The sequence below is a fragment of the Dysidea avara genome, chromosome 10, assembly GCF_963678975.1.
Source record: "Dysidea avara chromosome 10, odDysAvar1.4, whole genome shotgun sequence".
Classification (NCBI taxonomy): Eukaryota; Metazoa; Porifera; class Demospongiae; order Dictyoceratida; family Dysideidae; genus Dysidea; species Dysidea avara.
Genome location: NC_089281.1, coordinates 23,991,222 through 24,010,540, shown reverse-complemented (window position 1 = coordinate 24,010,540; position 19,319 = coordinate 23,991,222). Strand labels below are relative to the sequence as shown.

General features: G+C 37.3%; 1 protein-coding gene across 1 annotated transcript; it reads left to right on the top strand.

Annotated features, from left to right (window-relative positions):
* Window positions 1-2,433: 2,433 nt before the first annotated feature.
* On the top strand, window positions 2,434-15,989 carry LOC136236860 (hemicentin-2-like). The gene is made up of 8 exons (XM_066027092.1): window positions 2,434-2,546; window positions 10,958-11,266; window positions 11,320-11,760; window positions 12,280-12,588; window positions 12,642-12,947; window positions 14,988-15,602; window positions 15,648-15,745; window positions 15,912-15,989. Exons 2-8 carry the CDS (start codon window positions 11,170-11,172, stop codon window positions 15,987-15,989), a joined length of 1,944 nt encoding a protein of 647 aa, XP_065883164.1. The 5' UTR covers window positions 2,434-2,546; window positions 10,958-11,169.
* Window positions 15,990-19,319: the final 3,330 nt, after the last annotated feature.

The window sequence follows — 19,319 nt, the reverse complement described above, 5'->3', positions numbered from 1 at the left end:
GTATGTGAATCAAGCCACCCACCACGTCATCTGGTTTTTTTCTGCATTCAACATAATTTTACGTAGTTTCTGACTGTTATAGTTTGCTTCACATGTAGGCTTGCTTACTCTAGCCCCCTCACACATTCCTATAATTATTATTATAGTGGGGGTAATAAAAGTCAAGCCTTGCAGGTACTTCACAGAACTACGTATACAATGAAATAATCATGTCATTACAGGTGGACCTGCTTTATTGGGTACAAAATTATTCATAGTATGACATAATTCTTTAATGAAAAATTGGAAATCATTCATGAAATCAAAATATAGTCTGTCATGACAGTTCTATACTTTTTAAATGTCTCAGCTAGGGGCAAATCCATGCTTGCAGACATCAAAAAGGGGTTCCACTACATGGTAATAATATACACCCTACACAATAGGCATATTTAATTAAGTGAAAACATGCACTTCTCCGCATTGTATCACATTTGCTCCCTAATTTAAAGTATTTACAGAGAAATCTTAAAAAGTCGAGAAATACCAATATACAAAGCCATACATGAATTATTTTTAGAGGAACTGTCAAGTACCAGAGTAGCAGTTTCAAAGTGTATATGCATGCATGGTTTTGTAACTATAAGGGAGGTAATTTAGGTAGTTTCAATTTAGTATTATATATGCACTGAGGTAAGTATGTACATCATATTAAGTGACTGCAGGTATGTAGCATACCATTGGTATGAACTTCATAATTTACAGTAATTTACAGTGCATAGTTATTGATAAAGTTGCAGTAACAACATTCCCCCTTTATATCTAGATCGAAATGGTTGTGTAATAGGTGATAGAATCTCCATGCAGTCTACTACTTTTAAATGATGGTAAGTTTACACTACGTATATAGTTAGGTGATCTTTGTATGTGAAGTTTTGGAGATCACGGACCAACTTTGGCTCTTCTCTGTATAACTTCTCTATCTGTACTTGACTGATCTAGAATGTATTGCAGTTCCCAGATGACATTACCAAAGCTACTCTATCATTGGATGGATAGCTATATATGATTTATGAAATGTATTATACTGCTTACAAGAGGTTGGCATCTCTGCTTGCTGCTAAGAGAGACCAGAGTTATAGTAGTGTAGTATCCTGGAATAAATGTTCTACTAGCTTTTCTTTACTGAGGTCAGCAGCTATAACCTGCTTGCGTGGAGCTGCAGGTCTCATCGTGACCATAGGAGCACTTGACCTTGCAATATCTGAGGGTCAGGAACTTCCATCACATGTACTTTGATTGTAGAGTCTTTTTCTTACTCTTGCTTATTGTTATATGCATTTGATCTATATAAAGCCTAAAAAAATGAAATGTATTATATAATTAAATGGTGTGTTAGGGTCCTGCTTGCAAAAGTCTGAAATTTACAGGGGGGTTCCTGAACCCCTCGGAACCCCCCCCCCCCCCCCCCTTCCTACGCCTCCGATATCGCATTTCTAATACAAACTAGGAATGCAATATTATAGAAATGCTGATATTGCCAGATGACGTACACAACACTAATTGATTTTCCTGATTTTCTGAAGCTAAATCATATATTAATAGATGGCCGACAATTTTTGATGCTATTTAACAGCAGCAGTCTTTTCACTGCTGCACCATGCTGCCTTAAATTTGCATTTCCATATGTTAGCAATACATTGTTTTCGTGTCCCTTCTTCTCCAGACAAAGTTCAAGTGGTAATGACGTACTAGAGGGATCATCTAGTCAGGGCCGCCCACAGGGGGGGGGCAACTGGTGCATTTTGCCCCGGGCCCCAGCCTGAAAGGGGCCCCAGGAGGCCCCATGAAGGGCCCCCTGAATACCTATTTAAAAGATCGATATACTCTAATAGAACAGTCAGATCTAAATACTCTAATAGAGCAGTCACAGTATTCTTCAGAGGAGCAGTGTAGCAAGCTTATAGATAAGGAGATATGGTTGGTGATGGGTAGTTATTGTCATTGTCAACTTAAAGTGGGGCCCTTCACCCAAGCTGTAAGTTAAAGACCAAAAAAAAAAAAAAAAAGGTCACAACCTGCTGACAATGGCCCCTTAATTTCTCTGGACGGCCCTGCATCTAGTATAGGCAACCTTCCTTGTTTCACCATGCACTTTTAAGCTATATATTCCCTCGTTTCACTACTTTTTTTGCGCGGATCCCTAACTTAACTTAAAACTATGTTTTCTTGTACGTACTTCAATATCGTAACCGAGGGGATCGTAACAATATGATCGGTATCCGCGATATTATACGAATGTGTTACATATTAAAACTATGTTTTCTTGTACGTACTTCAATATCGTAACCGAGGGGATCGTAACAATATGATCGGTATCCGCGATATTATACGAATGTGTTACATATTAAATGTGGAGCCTGACCAGACGTTGTCACATTATATCATAGTTATAGCTAGCAGTAGCTAATAAATGACGTGCTGAGCTGAGATGCGGTGTGTATTTATTGCAAGCATCATTCTGTTGGCGTATATTAACGTAGTATATGGATAGTTACCACCACCATGTAAGTTGGCGACAGTTTTGTGTGTCAGTAGCTATGTAGCTATAGCTTTAGTGAATAAATAAATAAATATAGTAGTCTCACGTGGCTAAACCACATTTTTTTCTTCGCTTTGTCTTATTTTTCTCAGTACTTAGCGGCTAGCTACTGTAGGCAGCTACGTACAGCTATAATAGCCGAGATAATAGCAAAAAACGGTCTCACTCTGGACTAAGCTAGTAGTTGTGTTATCTTCTAATATGATTTTCCAGTGATACGTTACAAGATGAAAAATTTTGGTCTACTTATGGCTTAATTTGAACAAGCTTAAGGCTTAAGTTGTAGCTAGACTATAGTTTGTTGATTGCAAACAAATGTTTACATTAATATCAAGATTGATATTTACTATAGGTATTTCCTTGCTTTTGTCTTTCCATCGCTTTGTAGTTTCACTAGACAGAATGAGGAGTCTCCTTTTCTGACTTGTAGCTACTAGCTACTACCACAAGAATGTCACAGGACATCCTATCTACGCCATATAATCTCCCGCGTGGGAGAGTACCTATTTATTTGATACTGAGCAGGCAGTACTACTGATGTTGCCCAGGGGACCAGACTTTCGAGACTCTGCGAAAAGATATTTCTTGGGAGTATGGTAGTGTTGGGCGATATTATATCGTATCGTTTGATTTTTTTGCTGATATCGAAAAGTATCGATATATTTTCAAAACTCGATATTATTATTATTATTACTGTGTAAACCTCATGCAGAGTATACAACACAGATAATCATACAAATGAGTACTAACTTATAACAAATAGTGTGTTATTTCGATAAGATACGTCATGTGATCTGAATTAATTTTAAAATGTCTATTAAGCTTATTTAATAGTTAATTGCAGCTTTTCATTACCTTCAGCAATTTTCTAATTACTGTTACTCTTGTGTATGTGGACGGGAAATCCCCATTGTGTATAGCCATAGCTACCTACTATTATATTATATTTTATAATTGTAAGACTCATATGCATGAGCATAGTACAATGATTAGTTACAAATTAAATTAGAATGTAAGTAAATAAGTAAGTATCAAATTATGTGAGAAAACTAGCAATTTACACGTGCAAATTTAATATTACAATATCGGTCAATTTTAGTCAATATCGTATCGTTCTGAAAATCCTGGTATCGCCCATCACTAGAGTATGGAAAATCCGGAACGCCGGAACAGTGTTATTTTTTCGATTGGAATCACGTGCAAGCACTAGCATGCCAGATTATAAAGACTCCACAGTGGAATGAACAAAATTTGTCTGCTAATATGCTCTACAACATTGCTATTATTCTTACTTGTAACAAATCTGCAGGGTACACCACGAATTAACATGAGAGTGATCGTTAATTGGAATACACATTAAATTTATTTATTTAGCTTTACAGTAAAATCAAAATTGCATGCTGAAGGTATGCCAGCAACAGGTGCTGACATCCAAGGTGAAAAAAATAAATAAATAAACAATTTTAGTTACCGTTAATTACAGAATTATAGTTACAGTTCATTGAAGTTTACAGATATAGGCACACTGGAGCAACGATGACATGGACAAAGAAGGTGAAAAGTGCAGGCTCAATCAGAATTGAAATTATTGTAAAAATGAGTCCATAAGTGTTGGATTAATTGGCATTTGATAATGTTAGTTGGTAATGAAATGTTAATAGCTGGGAGGTAGTTGTAAAGTCGTGTGATTTTATTAAAGTAAAAGTGACGCTGTACCGCTGATGTTGTTCTAGGATGGGTTAGCTTGTGATGTGTCCCTGATCTAGTAGAGTTACTGGTAAAGGTAATATGGTCTCTAATTTCAAAGTTGTCTGATGGCGATTTCAATGATTTTATTAAGAACATAAGGTCATTTATTTCATAGATGTACATTAGTGGTAGGAGGTTTAGTTGTTCCAGTCTGGATTTATAGGTAGAGGTGTAGTCATTTAAAATATACTTAGTTGCTCTTCGCTGTATGCGTTCTAGTGATGTTATGTCTTTTATTAATTGCGGTCTCCACATTTCTGAGCAGTAGATTAGTTGGGATCTTACTAATGAGATGTACAAGTTTTTCTTGGCTTCCATACAATTGATTTTAAAAGTTCTCCTGATAAGACCTAAAATTTTATAAGCTTTTGAAGAAATAGATGAATAGTGGGCTGTCCAGTTGAAGTCACATGTGAATATTACCCCAAGATCTTCGTGGTGTGATAAATGAGGGATTGGTTGTCCATTAATGTTATAAATTGAATGGTCTAATGAGTCTTTGGCCCAAAAGCAAAGATGAACGAATTTGGAATAATTAAAAAATAGTTCTGATGTAATACTCCAGATAAAGGCATTGTTGATATCTGTTTGTAATTTCTCAGTGTCATCAGAAGATCTAATCTTACATAGACACTTGGTGTCATCCGCAAAGATAAAGGGAATTGCGAATTGAATATGTTCGGGTAAATCATTGATGGAAATGACAAACAATAAGGGTCCAAGGACACTTCCCTGAGGAACTCCTGATAAAACATTACATAGATCTGAAAACGAGTCCCCAACCTTGACGCATTGGTATCGTTGCTTCAGATATGCTTGGAACCACTTCCAAACTGTCCCAGTTATTCCAACAGCCCATAGTTTTTGTAAAAGACGATCGTGAGAAACAGTATCGAATGCTTTTCGAAAATCCATATACACGACATCAACTTCACATTTAGGCTCCAAAACGTTTTTAGCAAATACCAACAATTGTTGTAATGTAGATCTTTTGGGAAGAAAACCAAATTGACATTTAGTGGAGAGTTTCTGTACATGAGTATCATTTATCTGAAAACCATCTTTCTCAGCCAAAACTTCATCTAAGGATTCCTAACTACACAATCACTACAATCCCAAGACATACAGTGTAGTTTTGCAACACTTAACACAAGCTAGCTAGCTAGCCTACTGGTAGTCAGTGACCGAATTTATTAGAGGCATTCTTCAGTACAAAGATGGATTGTAGCGACTTAATTACTTAATTAATTATATGTAATGTACAGGACTCAACAAACGAGTGTAGACATACAGAAAGGTGTAGTGTGTGTGCAAATATTATTAACAGTTAATTAGATCTTAAAGTTTTGTAATGTTGTACAATTAATTATAGTATCTAGTAATTTATTCCACAGTTTAATTGCATCGGGGTAGAAGGAATGTTTAAATGAATTAACTCTGGTAAATGGTTGCTTAAATCTATTTGAATCTCCTCGGGTGGGTAAATTATTCTTGATAAGTGAGTTCCCTATATCAATTTTAACAAGATTATTAAGAATGTTGTAGATCATTATCAGTCTCAGGTTTTCTCTTCTAACTTGAAGTGTTGTCCAGTGCATCCTATTTAACATGTTAGTGACACTAGAGTACATTGAGTAATCATTACATACTAATCTTGCTGCTTTCCTTTGTACTCTTTCTAGTCTATCAATATTAGTCATAGTATATGGTGACTAAACTACACAAGCATACTCTAATATGGGTCGCACTAAAGTAAGATAACATCTTTCCCTTACATTTGCTGGACATTGTCTTAAATTTCACTGCAGATATGCTCGGACATTATTTGCATTGTTGCATACAAAATTAACGTGGAAGTTCCAAGAAAGTGTTTCGTCAATATGAACTCCCAAATACTTTGCTTGTGAAACTTGCTGAATTTTATTATTGTTTATGAGATATTGTGTGGCAAAGGGTGAAGAGTTACTCTTAAGCATTCACATTTCACAGGATTAAAATTCATCATCCAGCATTCAGCCCATTGTTGTAGCATGTTGATATTCCTCTTGTAGGATTTTACTGTCCTCCGGAGAATGAATCTCTGTACAGAAGATCATCATCTGCGTACAACTTTAAAGTGGACTTAATTTTATCAGGCATGTCATTCACATAACAAATAAATAATAAAGGACCCAATACTGAACCTTGGGGGACTCCTGAAATAACTTAGCACAGTACTAGCTAGAAATTGTATTATCCTTCAAATCATTTGGTTATTAGTTAAGGGTATGGAGTGTAGCTGAGATAGCTGGGTTGGTTTAGGATGTAGTCTCACATAACCAGACCCTTTTCTTCCTTTTATGTGGGGGCGGGAAAGAAAAGGGTCTGGTGAGCATAGTATAGCATCGTCGTTGGGCTATCCCGAGATTGTGGGGATTCTACTGCGCAGCTTCCGGATTGTTGATTGGCACGAATGACGTGATTTGCTAATATTTGCATCCTGTTACCATAGCTACTACTGAAATATCTATGGTAACAGGACGCAAATGCAGCAGATCACGTCATTTGCACCAAACAATCCGGAAGCTGCGCAGTAGAATCCCACAATCTTTTTTTTTCGGGATAGCCCAACGACGATGCTATATCGCGGATTGCACATCCGTGGTCACCAAAGTCTATAGTGTCACGTGAAAATGGGCCAATGAGAACGAGATTTGAATGGAATTGCTCACTTTTGGTTGGCTATTTTGTCGAATCCAAAAAATAATTTATGACTACGGATGTGCAAACCGCGATACTGTATTTTTCCAAGATCTTGCGGTGTACAAAGTGCCATGCGCTAATGCGCACGCATGCGAGTTATGAAATTTGGAATTACCGGGGTTTTCAAGTCCGTTGTCCTATTATAATTGCACATGCGCTAAAAACCTACTAACCGAAGGGCCATTCACTGGTGATAAAGGAGTCACAACAACACAGTGAGTAATAGTTTTACCACATTTACAATCATCCATCATAATAGGGCACACACAGTTACCTGATCTCACTTGAATCTGCCATTTCTTTCGCACTGCTAAGCGCATGCGCCAAAATACATAGGACGACGGACTTGAAAACCCCGGTAAATCGCGTGCCGTGGCGTGGTCATACAGTACAGATACTGTACCGTCAATAATGTGTGGTAGCTGGTCTTCTACTGTTCATTAATCATACTGACAGCATTATAACGATGTGTGAAACCGAATCAGCAATATGACTCCTGTGACTCACTTTGCCAGATGCGCGCGCATTTTTAGCGCATGGCGCTTCGTATACCGAAAGATGTTGGAAAAATGCAGTACTATGTTCACCAGACCCTTTTCTTTCCCCGCCCTCACACAAAAGAAAAAAAAGGGCCTGACTACGCGAGGATGCACGGTTAAGTGCACTAATCCTCCTCTCGCTTTTCTGTTGATTTATCTTACATCCTGCAGATCTGCTGCAAGTAAGGATTATATAGATGCTATAGAACATATTAGCAGACAAATTTTGGTCATTCCTCTGTGTAGTATTTATAGATTAGATTATCCATTTTTGTCAAAAGACAAGGGTACACAAAACGCTAAGCCTGTAAACGTTCTCCCCTTCACAAAAAGCACATGCAAAACAACACACACACATGTACACTGAATAAAAAACAAACCAAAAACACTAAACAGATGTATTAAAAGCTTATACAAAACTGAAGACATGTAGTTGATGCTACACAAAAAGAAATCGACGAAGAGCAGAGTGAAAAGCAACACGATTCGACAGTTGAAGAATACTGTGAGGTATTGAGTTCCACAGAAAAGGAGTGTTGACAAAGAAAGAGTGACGATAAGGGTTGATGGTCAATGAGGGAATGGAAAGTGATTGAGGGTGAGATCTTGTGTTTGTAAAAGAAAATTGGAAATACTTGTTAAATGAATTTTGCATGCTAGTGTTTGCACGTGACTCCAATCACAAAAATAACGCTGATCCGGGTTGTTCCGGCGTTCTGGGTTTTCCATACTCCTGATATTTCTTGTTATCTATGTAATTCAGTCAGTGTTGTTTGTGTGTGGTGTGGTGTGGTGTAATGTTTGCTATTGTCTTGCTTTGTGTTTATGTACGCATGTAGTTATATTTTTAGTTTGTTGTCGTAGTTTTTTGTATCACTCCAACAAGGAAGAACGCCATTATGCCGACTGTTATGAATATAAAATAATAAATCAATTAATATTAATCAATTAGTACAAAGAAAATTAGAAAATCTAACTAACTATAAATAATTACTAAGGTAAGTACAAATTAATTGTCTATTTAATTATTAATGATTGTCTATTTGATTTTTGATTATGAAATAAAGTGATTGATGTTGATTCTATAACATGTGGGGGTAGGGCATTCCACTCCCTGATGGTTTGCTATACAGTCGAACCTCTCTAATCTGACACCTGCATAATCAGTCCAGAATCTTCTCTAACCTGACTAAAATGTCATTTACTAACACTTTTGTATAGTTAACCTTTGTATAGAATCTGACACCGGACCTCTGGTAATCCAACACAAAATTTGATTCCCTAGACTTGGAAATATATCAAACGGTATGGTAGTACCATTTAAGTAGAGATCCCCTCGAAACTTTTGCATACCGCCCAAGTTTCTGCCTTCAAAAATCATTCTAGAGGCATATTACATGACGAAAATCACCTTTACGGAATAGTACTTGTCCATATAATACATAAAACAGCATTAAACACTTACAGATGGCCATATATAGAATTTTAAAAAATCACCAAAACTCAAATTTTAGACTCACTGCCTCACTCACTGACTACAGTCACAAGGCTAGAGGCCAAACTAAGCAGCGTATGGTCACCGTTTTATGCCACAATAATACACTCACCAGTGGGATGTGCTTTTTTGGGTTCTGACAAGTGTAGGCCCTCTGCATGCGTCTTGTCTTTTTTATCTTCAATCAGGCTGCTTGTCTTCTTCCTCATCCAACGAAGTCATATCAAGTGAGGGTGAGGCAATGCTAATTATGAGAGGCTCCCTGACTGGGTTGCCACTCAGGTCAATTGTGCTGTATATATATATATATACATACACGAATATATATATATGTGTGTATGGTACAAAAATCTCTTTATGCTATTTAGTTATACAATGTTATACAATACTTATTGAGCATCACAAATCTTTATCATGTGATTGCTGTAGCTCTAATGGCAAGCCCATGTGCTCACATATCTTATATATAAGCAGCTAGCTGTAACCGTAACATAATAGAATGCAAACTATACTGCATTTGCTTATATATACTGTGAAGTTTGAATATTTACAGTTACTCCGGGGATTGGGTATAACCCACAGCATTCTCATCAGAGCTATAACTCACAGCATACTAGCATCAGATACTAACATTTAACAGCTTGTGTATTCAACTTTGTTGAACCAACCATAAGCAACATAGCCATGGGGGGTCAAAGGGTTGTGGATTCTCTTTTATTTACTTGAGTGCTTAGCACTAAGACATGACTTGCTTTATAGAACAGAAGTTTGTTTCCTTTTCAACAGATGTCCTGAGGGCCTTAAACATTATGCGCAATGTTGTGCAACAGTGTTGTAATTGAATCTTGTGGGACCACTCTCTCAAGAAAATCCTTCTTTTATGTGTGTCTGTAGTGTATGTGGCCAAAATAACTGGGGTCATTTTTGATAGCTGTAGAGAGAAAATCACTAAGTTGTTCAAAAACGCATACATGTACAATTAAATAACCTCTGACAATTAGCTTTGTTCATTTTTTTCTTCTGTTTATGTAGCCAGTCTCATTTAACAGTTAACAAGATTCTAATGCATGATTTAATTGACCACGAAAGCACCTGATAACTCATTGTGGTCATTATTGTGGTTTCTGTTGCATAACAATATTCAAATGTATCCAATGATTTATGAATGTATCACATAAATACGAGACATTGTCACATTTTGTGCAGTTGAAGTAGAGGTGGTTATTGAGGAATCGCTGTAGGTTAGCAGTAGTATTAATTGACTTGAAGATGTGGTGTGTATTATTAGCAAGTATCGTGTTGTTTTGTGTTAATGCAGCATGTGGACAGCCACCACCACCATGTAAGTTAGCGGCAGTTTTGTGCACATGTGTTTTAGCTGTACGTTAGCTACATATTATCTTCAAATACTGGAGAGATCTTCCATTGATATACATTCTCTTGTTGCAAGGTGGTGAATTAGTGTTTGGTTAACTCATAGCTTTCAAATTCGTTGTGGTTGGGCTGACAAGTGTTAGCTAAGGCACTGTACTTTTCCAAAGAATTAAGCCTGCTTTTGGCTTTGCATCGCTTTGCACTTTTACTATAAAAGCGAGGAGGGTATGTACGCATGTGTCACCCAGGCATTTACAAGTGCAAAGAATGGTAATTCAGCTACACTTTGCAAGACTTCATTCCCATAACAAGGCAATTGAAAGGTAGCTAAGTATTTCCTTATAACGTCATGTTAAGGCTAAAGAATCTTATTGAACTTGTAACGAGAGCTTCAGCAAACATGTAGGATGGTGTGTTGTATGCAGATAGTGCTTCTGTAAGTGTCAACCTACCCACATGTCTTTTTGCTGTCTTTAGCTGATGATTTGACCATTAGCCCTGATGATGGGCTTGTTGCCAGACGTGGGACACGAGCAACGTTGTTGTGTGTGTACAAGCCAAATAATGTGCAACAAATTGGTTGGGGCGTGTTGAGGAATGGACAGCCCAACGTCCTTTTTTCTGTTAATAGCACTGATACTAATATCTATTTTTCACCGGACACACACTCACTGATATTTGAACCTGTGATGCCCTCACATGCTGGCAATTATTACTGCACAGTTTCGTTGACTGGGAATGTGGCACAAGATCAATACAGCTCCACAGTCGAGTTAATTGTATTTGGTAAGCATGATATGATTCTAGTAGTCAATGTGACATTATACCTTTGCTTACAGAGGAGCCGAATATTGTAAATTTAGATGAACAACAAGGTCAACCACAGGATCAGTTTCATTATAATTTGTTAGTCAGAACTCGAGTAAAACTAAACTTTACAACAGTTGGAAGGCCATCTCCAGAATTGACATTGTTTAAGAAAACTAGTAATGGTGTTTTTAGAGAACATAATTCACCAAGGTTTTTTGTCACCTTCTCTGGAATAACCATAAGTTCTGTAGAGCCAGAAGATGTGGGAGAGTACACGCTTAATGCCTTTTCTGAAGGAGAAAGAGATGATGAAGATTTTAGAATATCAGTCATTAGTAAGTTCAGTGTACAATTGAGGAATCGTTGTAGGTTAGCAATAGTATCAATTGACGCGAATATGCGGTGTGTATTAATAGCAAGTATCGTGCTGTTCTGTGTTAATGCAGCATGTGGACAGCTACCACCACCATGTAAGTTGGCGGCAGTTTTGTGCACGTGTGTTTTAGCTGTATGTTAGCTACATATTACCTTCAAATACTGGAGTGATCTTCCATTGATATACATTCTCTTGTTGTAAGGTGGTGAATTAGTTTACTTGTGGCTTTCAAATTCATTGTGGTTGGGCTGATTTGTAAACAAATGTTAGCTAAGGCACTGGTACCAGGTGTGTACTGTTCCAAAGAATTAAGCTTGCTTTTTGCTTTGCATTGCTTTGCACTTTTACTACAAAAGCGAGTAGGGTATGTACGCATGTCACTCAGGCATTTACAAGTGCAAAGAATGGTAATTCAGCTACACTTTGCAAGATGTCATTCCCATAACAAGACAATTGAAAGGTAGGTATTTCCTTATAACGTCATGTTAAGACTAAAGAATCTTATTGAACTTGTAACAAGAGCTTCAGCAAACACGTAGGATGGTGTGTTGTATGTATCAGATAGTGCTTCTGTAAGTGTCAACCTACCCACATGTCTTTTTGCTGTCTTTAGCTGATGATTTGACCATTAGCCCTGATGATGGGCTTGTTGCCAGACGTGGGACACGAGCAACGTTGTTGTGTGTGTACAAGCCAAATAATGTGCAACAAATTGGTTGGGGCGCGTTGAGGAATGGACAGCCCAACACCCTTTTTTCTGTTAATAGCACTGATACTAATATCTATTTTTCACCGGACACACGCTCACTGATATTTGAACCTGTGATGCCCTCACATGCTGGCAATTATTACTGCACAGTTTCGTTGACTAGGAATGTGGCACAAGATCAATACAGCTCCACAGTCGAGTTAATTGTATTTGGTAAGCATGATATGATTCTAGTAGTCAATGTGACATTATACCTTTGCTTACAGAGGAGCCGAATATTGTAAATTTAGATGAACAACAAGGTCAACCACAGGATCAGTTTCATTACAATTTGCTAGTCAGAACTCGAGTAAAACTAAACTTTACAACAGTTGGAAGGCCATCTCCAGAATTGACGTTGTTTAAGAAAACTAGTAATGGTGTTTTTAGAGAACATAATTCACCAAGATTTTTTGTAACCTTCTCTGGAATAACCATAAGTTCTGTAGAGCCGGAAGATGTGGGAGAGTACAGGCTTAATGCCTTTTCTGAAGGAGAAAGAGATGACGATGGTTTTATAATATCAGTTATCAGTAAGTACACTGTGTTCTGTGCTGCATGTACATAGAAAGTGTATTCATATTATAATACTTGTCTATCTATATGGCTTCAATAAACATTATTAACTGTCTTACACTGTCTGGTATTCTGTTATATCTCTGTGATGCCAACAGGATAAACAATATTCCTTTCTCTTCTGTAATTTGGTCTACATCAACAACAAATATACTCCAAGTACTGTGTGATTGTGCATAAATTGCTTGTAGGGACTTGATGATTGCTATTTAGATTTGTAGTTACCAATGTATTACTTTTATGCCTACAACTTAACACATCATTGACATTCCAGTGTTAATTGCTTGTAGTTAGCGCAAATAGTATTTCTCAATCTTAGCAACAAGTGTACTACTATTATATATAGTACATTTATCAAGCCTTACAGCAAGCCATTGTTTATATACTAGTATTTTAAAAACTTGTAAATTTAAAAATGGAGTAGGGATATATGCAACAAAAAATAGTGAAATAAGAGATCAATGATGGTATTACAGCATAGCTCAGTGGGAAAGTCCCTACTTTGGCATTGAGCAAAATATAATTGTTATAGCTAATGTACTGAGCTATGCTGTAATACCATCATCCATCTCGTTTCACTACTTTTTGTTGCATAGATCCCTACTTCATTTTTAAATTTACAATATTAGTTTTTTTGTTGTAGCACAGCTAGCTACAATGTAACTTGTGACTGTTCTATTAGAATATCATGCATACATGACTGTTGTATTAGAGTGACTGTTGTATTAGAGTATATCTCGAGTCAGTGAAGAGGTGTGCAGCTAGCTAGACCAATAAGGGTTGAGGTCATCTTGTTTTACTGTTAAGTAAATAGCTAGATTGTTTAGAGGTGTGGTCTCTGTACTCTATCGCTATTAGTCCACCTAGATCTTTAATTGATAGGCGTGGTCGCAAACCTATCACAAACGGGATCCCAATTGCGAACCTGCACATATCTACAAGGGGTGGCACACAGGCACCATAGATATTAGAGAGAATATCTATGCAGGCACTCACTGTAGGTAGATATGAGACCGCGGTCAAAGTCTAAGTCAAAGCCATCAAAATCCTGCAAATTCAATGGTCAAGGGTAAAAGCTTCCAACCCACAATCGAAAAGTGCTGAAATATCGTCGCTAAGTCACCGGTCAATGGTCGGAAAAGCCGGGCTCTTAGTCACAGGTCAAAGCGAAATTTCGGCCGGTCAAGAGTTTGACCGCGGTCGCAGATCTACCTACAGCGCGTACCTACGTGACACCCCCTTGTATCTAGCCCTGTGTATCTAGTCTTATAGTAGCGCCAGGACTGAAGCGCTTCTGAATTTTATTTTTTATTTATTTTTTATTCCGGCCCTAATGGCGCTCCCATCCTCAGCGCTTCTGAATCCAGCTCTGAAATAATTCTTTAGCGTCTATATGTTGCTGAAAGAAAGTGTTGATACAGAAATGCCTTTCATTGGATGAAGAAGACAAGCAGCCTGATTGAAGATAAAAGAAAAGACAAGGCGCAGAGGGCCTACACTCGTTGGAACCCCAAAAGACACATCCCACTGGTGAGTTTGTTATTGTGGCATAAAATGATGACCGTGTGCTGCTTCATTTGGCCTCTAGCCTCGTGACTGGTCAGTGGTGTAGGCAGTAAGGCAGTGATGCTAAAATTCTGAGTTTTGGCAAATTTTTAAAATTCTATATCCAACCACCTGTAGTATCTATGGTTAAGGTAATTTTCGTCGCGTAAAATGTCTCTAGGGTGATTTTTAAAGGCAGGATGGGTACAAAGAAGGTGGGTGGCGCATGAACTTTCAGGGCGATCTCTACTTAAACAGTACTACCATACTGTTTGATAGTCTTCAGTTTGGGCTATGTAAATTACTAGAAGTGTTAAGATGTAATATTATTAAGTTTCTCACTTAGTTCAATTGTTGCATCTTCCAACATTACATAACTATTTCCCCCTACTTCAATGTATTTCTTGCATATGTGTGCACATTTATTTTTCTACTGTTTTCTTACTATTTAGTTCCCCCTGTTGGACCAACTGTGGTCATTTCAGTGTTGGAAGGTAAAGTTGAGAATGGCAACATTATTGACACAGCTGTACCAGTTTTAGTTGGCTCTAATGTAACCATTGCTTGTGACATGGTAGAGGCTTATACTAGTCAGTTGGTAGTATCCTGGGCTAACATCCCTAGAGATAATCCAAGGTTTAACACAATAGAGGATTCTATCACAAGAGAACTATTGATCATAGAGAATATTCAAAGGCAAGATGCTGATGATTACATCTGCTTTGCTGCAAACAATATCTCAGCTGTGAGCAAACCAATTACTATTGAAGTTGGGTCTTTGCCTGACCCATACATCATAACGGTGGAATCTAAAGACAATTCACTGTCCATCTCTTGGATACTGAATAGTACAACCAATAACCCAGCCCCAGTGATCAATCTGTTTGTTGCCTACATGCAAGTCAACGGAACTTCGCCAGAAACTAAAATGCAGAAACTTGCTCCTCCAGTGAGTAAAACAAAAATTAGAAACTTGCCAGCTGGTTTCCTATATAAAGTACAAGTGTGGAGCAGTAATGCTTTTGGGAACAGCACACCAAGTGAAGAAGTCTGCATTGTTATTGCAGGTATGTTAAAACGTAACATATTTTTAGGTGTTAATATTCTTACAGGTCCTGGAGAAGCTAATGGTGATAATGGTAGTAGTGGAGCGGTCACAGGGACAGTGTATTGCAATAATTTTTTGTCATTTCATGTAATAGTATTGATTGTAAGTTCTATGCTTATTTAAAAGTTAATTTAATAATATTAAAATAGTACTGCGCTCCTTCATGGTTAAATATTTGTGGATGGGTCATGAATAGGGAAAAGTATAGCCAGTTATATATACAATAACAATATAGACATGGATGTTGGTTGTTATTTATGCATTACAGTGGCGGATACAGGGGGTTACAATGGTGGATCAAGTGCCCGTCAGTACCTCAAAACACTTTAAGCTTAAAGCGCTATAAGGCTATCCCATTAATTCAAAATTTCGCGCTTTTATATGTTTGCGTTTTGTACTCGTTAATACAGCACTTTTGAGTCTTCGTAAAATTTATTTAAGCGCGATCAACCTTAAACCACTTTAACATGCTTAAGATGATAAAGCGATTTAAGAGTATAAAACGCTTTAAGACTGATGATAAAGCGCTTTAAGAGTATAATGTACCACTCTGCGTGGGCAGTTCAAAGGCACCACCAGTGCCATAATTTGTATATTGCACTGCTGCAGACCGCAGCGAGTGCATTATAACTTATAACGCACTGGTTGCGGTTTTGTAGACCACAACGAGTGCATTATAAGTTATAATGCACTGACCGCAGTGCAATATACAGATATTGCACTGGCTGCAGTTTTGTGCAGCATAGCACAAGTGCTGGTGGCGAAGACCACTACGACACCTCACCTAATAGGTGGAAAGACACTTCACAGATCACTCAAATTCTTTTATAGCCTGACATGTAAAGGTCGATTGTGGGCCATAACGTCACCAATACGTATAATGTTTACAAGCAGCCAATGGAGATCTAAAAAGCCAATGCGGGTAGCCACCACTCTAGTCTACATATATATAAATGTACTTATACACCTTACTAGCCTGGTGCCATCTTAGCCAAGATTAAACTGTAGTCCACTTCGACAATGACTCAACAAAACAAAGAATTAGACTAGTATCGTTTAGTAGTTAGGTTTTGTTTACTTAAACCGTCTATTTAGCTGCTTTTTTTCGCTCGAGAGAATCGCTATGGCGATTAGTCTGGCACTTAGTCTATATAGCGATTGAGTGATCACGCTGGCATGCTGAGCACTACATGATGAGAGTCGAACAGCGAATTCAGGTTAGTGATATAACCCATAGCGTACTAGCTTTCAATATCTCAGGTGGCTGCAGTACTGCAGGGGGAACGTCATCGCAACGTCCGGCTTGGTTACCCACAATCGATGTTAGAAACCTGGCCTTTATAAGTGTTACAGTTGTCTTGTGAGACTCTCCCCACCTATTAGGTGAGTGGTACATAACAGTTATACAACGTGCACTCGTGTTCTGCCTGTATAAACGCACTTGCCTTCGGGCCTGACGGCCCTCAGGCTCGTGCGTTTATACCAGGAAGAGCACTCGTGGCCGTTGTATAACTATATAAAACGTTAATTTAAGAGTTTAAAACGCTTTAAGAGTATAAAATGTTTTAAGATGATAAAACGCTTTAAGATGCCAGATATAAGGTGCTTTAAGAGTTTAAAACGCGCTTTAAGAGCACAAATCGCTTTAGAGAGCATACTGAACCGATTTAAGGGTATAAAACGTACGCTCTAAGAGCATAAAACTATTTAAAAGAGTAGCGGCCGGTAAAACGCTTTAAGAGTATAGCTGAAGCACTTCGAAAGACCATGATGCTATATAGCTCATGCAGTATAGCTAGCTAGTTTGACAATGAAAATAAAGTTGCAAACTAGTAGGGACCCGCCTATTTAGTATGTTCAAAATTTTAGCTATGCTATGCTGGCACTGCTCAAAAAGTTTACCTATTATGCCCAAATGTAATATGTAATATTGTTACTAGTTACAGCTCTCAGAGTAGTGAGTCAATGTGTAACATGTTAACTTTTTCAATAAGTAATATACTAATGTAACTTTAGCACGCTACATAGTGTAATGTACATAATATATATGCAACTAGTTACATTTTTACAGTAACGACCCCAACTCTGTTTGTGTACCAGCAATGTATACAAAGAGACCTCATAACAAACATAATACAGACCATTAAATACTTTTATGTGAATTTCATAAAAGCAAGTTAAAGCATTTTCTTCATTCATAAACTAGTGTAAGTTTCATAGTGGAACACAGGCTGCTGTTGCACCATACATACATACTGTACCTATATACAAAGATATTAACAGCAAGCAACTTAAGGGCACTGTGCACATCGTGGTTTAGTGTACCAGACTAACTGGCTAACTGACTGATTCTTTCTACCAAACACTACTAACAGGATTGATTCCTTCATTGTTTAATTTTACTGAGGTCCAAACATCAATGGCTTCTTGTGCTGCATGGCTTGTTTTATGTTCTATTTCAATCACACAAGCTGCATGTCAAGATTTAACAAAACCATTTCCCTCTTTCCTTTGCACGCTGTTTCATAACTAACAACCGCTGCAGAACTTATAATGGGATAAAGTATCCATAATTTTTGTATCGCACCATTTATATTTGAGATATGACACTTATAATGGATGTATTGCACCTCTTACGTATATTTGAGAGTAAGTGGATTGATTGTAGTGGCACTTTTCAGCTGTACTTCATTTGTAAAGAGTAGAACATACAGCTGAAAAACGAATAAAATTTTGACACAGTAATTGATAGTTATAGTGGATGTACAAATACACAATTAGTACTACTGCCACAGGTATTTTTACTTTGATATGACATGCCAGAATGCTATAATATATATCATATAAATACGTAGTTATACATATTCAAATTGTGACAGAATTTTACGGCAAGTGTATATACATATGAAAACCATGGAGTATTAGTGCCTGACTTGATCTTACCATATAATTATCACTTTAAAGCTTCTTTTCATCATGTCAATGATATATTGTTGAGTTACATTGTGTGTGATAAACAACAAATGATGTCACCTTATCAGTTACATCAGTCATTACAAATATGAATCCATCATGAGAATCCATAGTGCTTTCATAATCATCAGTGATATTACAATAATAATGTACGTACAATGAGTCATTAAATTGGTATAAATAATAATATAGTTTCTTTTGTTCAAATGACAAAATGTTCATGGGTATATGATAAATGGCTTTTGTGTTTCTATCAAGAACAAAGGTTTATTCATCTCTAGATCTGTAATTTGTCACCATGCTTGCTATGCATATATGGTTAAAGTGATTGGAGTAAAGATAGACTACCTTGGTGTACTCATCCCTGTATGCATGTCTGTGCAACAGTCAGAATAATACCTTCTAAGAGTGAGTAACAGGGTATTTGCTTTGCATTTTATCAACTATTTTTAAGCCATGCATGCATTTTTAGTAATGTGTCAGTCTGGGGTGATTATTCTTTCTTTAGATGCAATGCCTATGTAAAAGATTGGTCATACATTGGTCTACATAGTGGTTTTGCATTATATTAGAATATTACTGAACTATCTTGTCAGTTTAATTCTAATTGTAAATTCCAATAAGAATATAGTGAAGTGTTATACTGCCTGACTAAACCATACATCTCCTATTGTGTCAGTCACAGAGTACTACATTGTGTTGC

Excerpts from the sequence above, each read along its gene's own strand:
- LOC136236860 (XM_066027092.1), top strand. The coding sequence starts at position 11,170 with ATGCCCTCACATGCTGGCAATTATTACTGCACAGTTTCGTTGACTGGG. Across the intron at positions 11,267-11,319 it reads AGTCGAGTTAATTGTATTTG|AGGAGCCGAATATTGTAAAT; the intron begins GTAAGCATGATA and ends CTTTGCTTACAG. Across the intron at positions 15,746-15,911 it reads TTCATGTAATAGTATTGATT|TGGCGGATACAGGGGGTTAC; the intron begins GTAAGTTCTATG and ends TATGCATTACAG.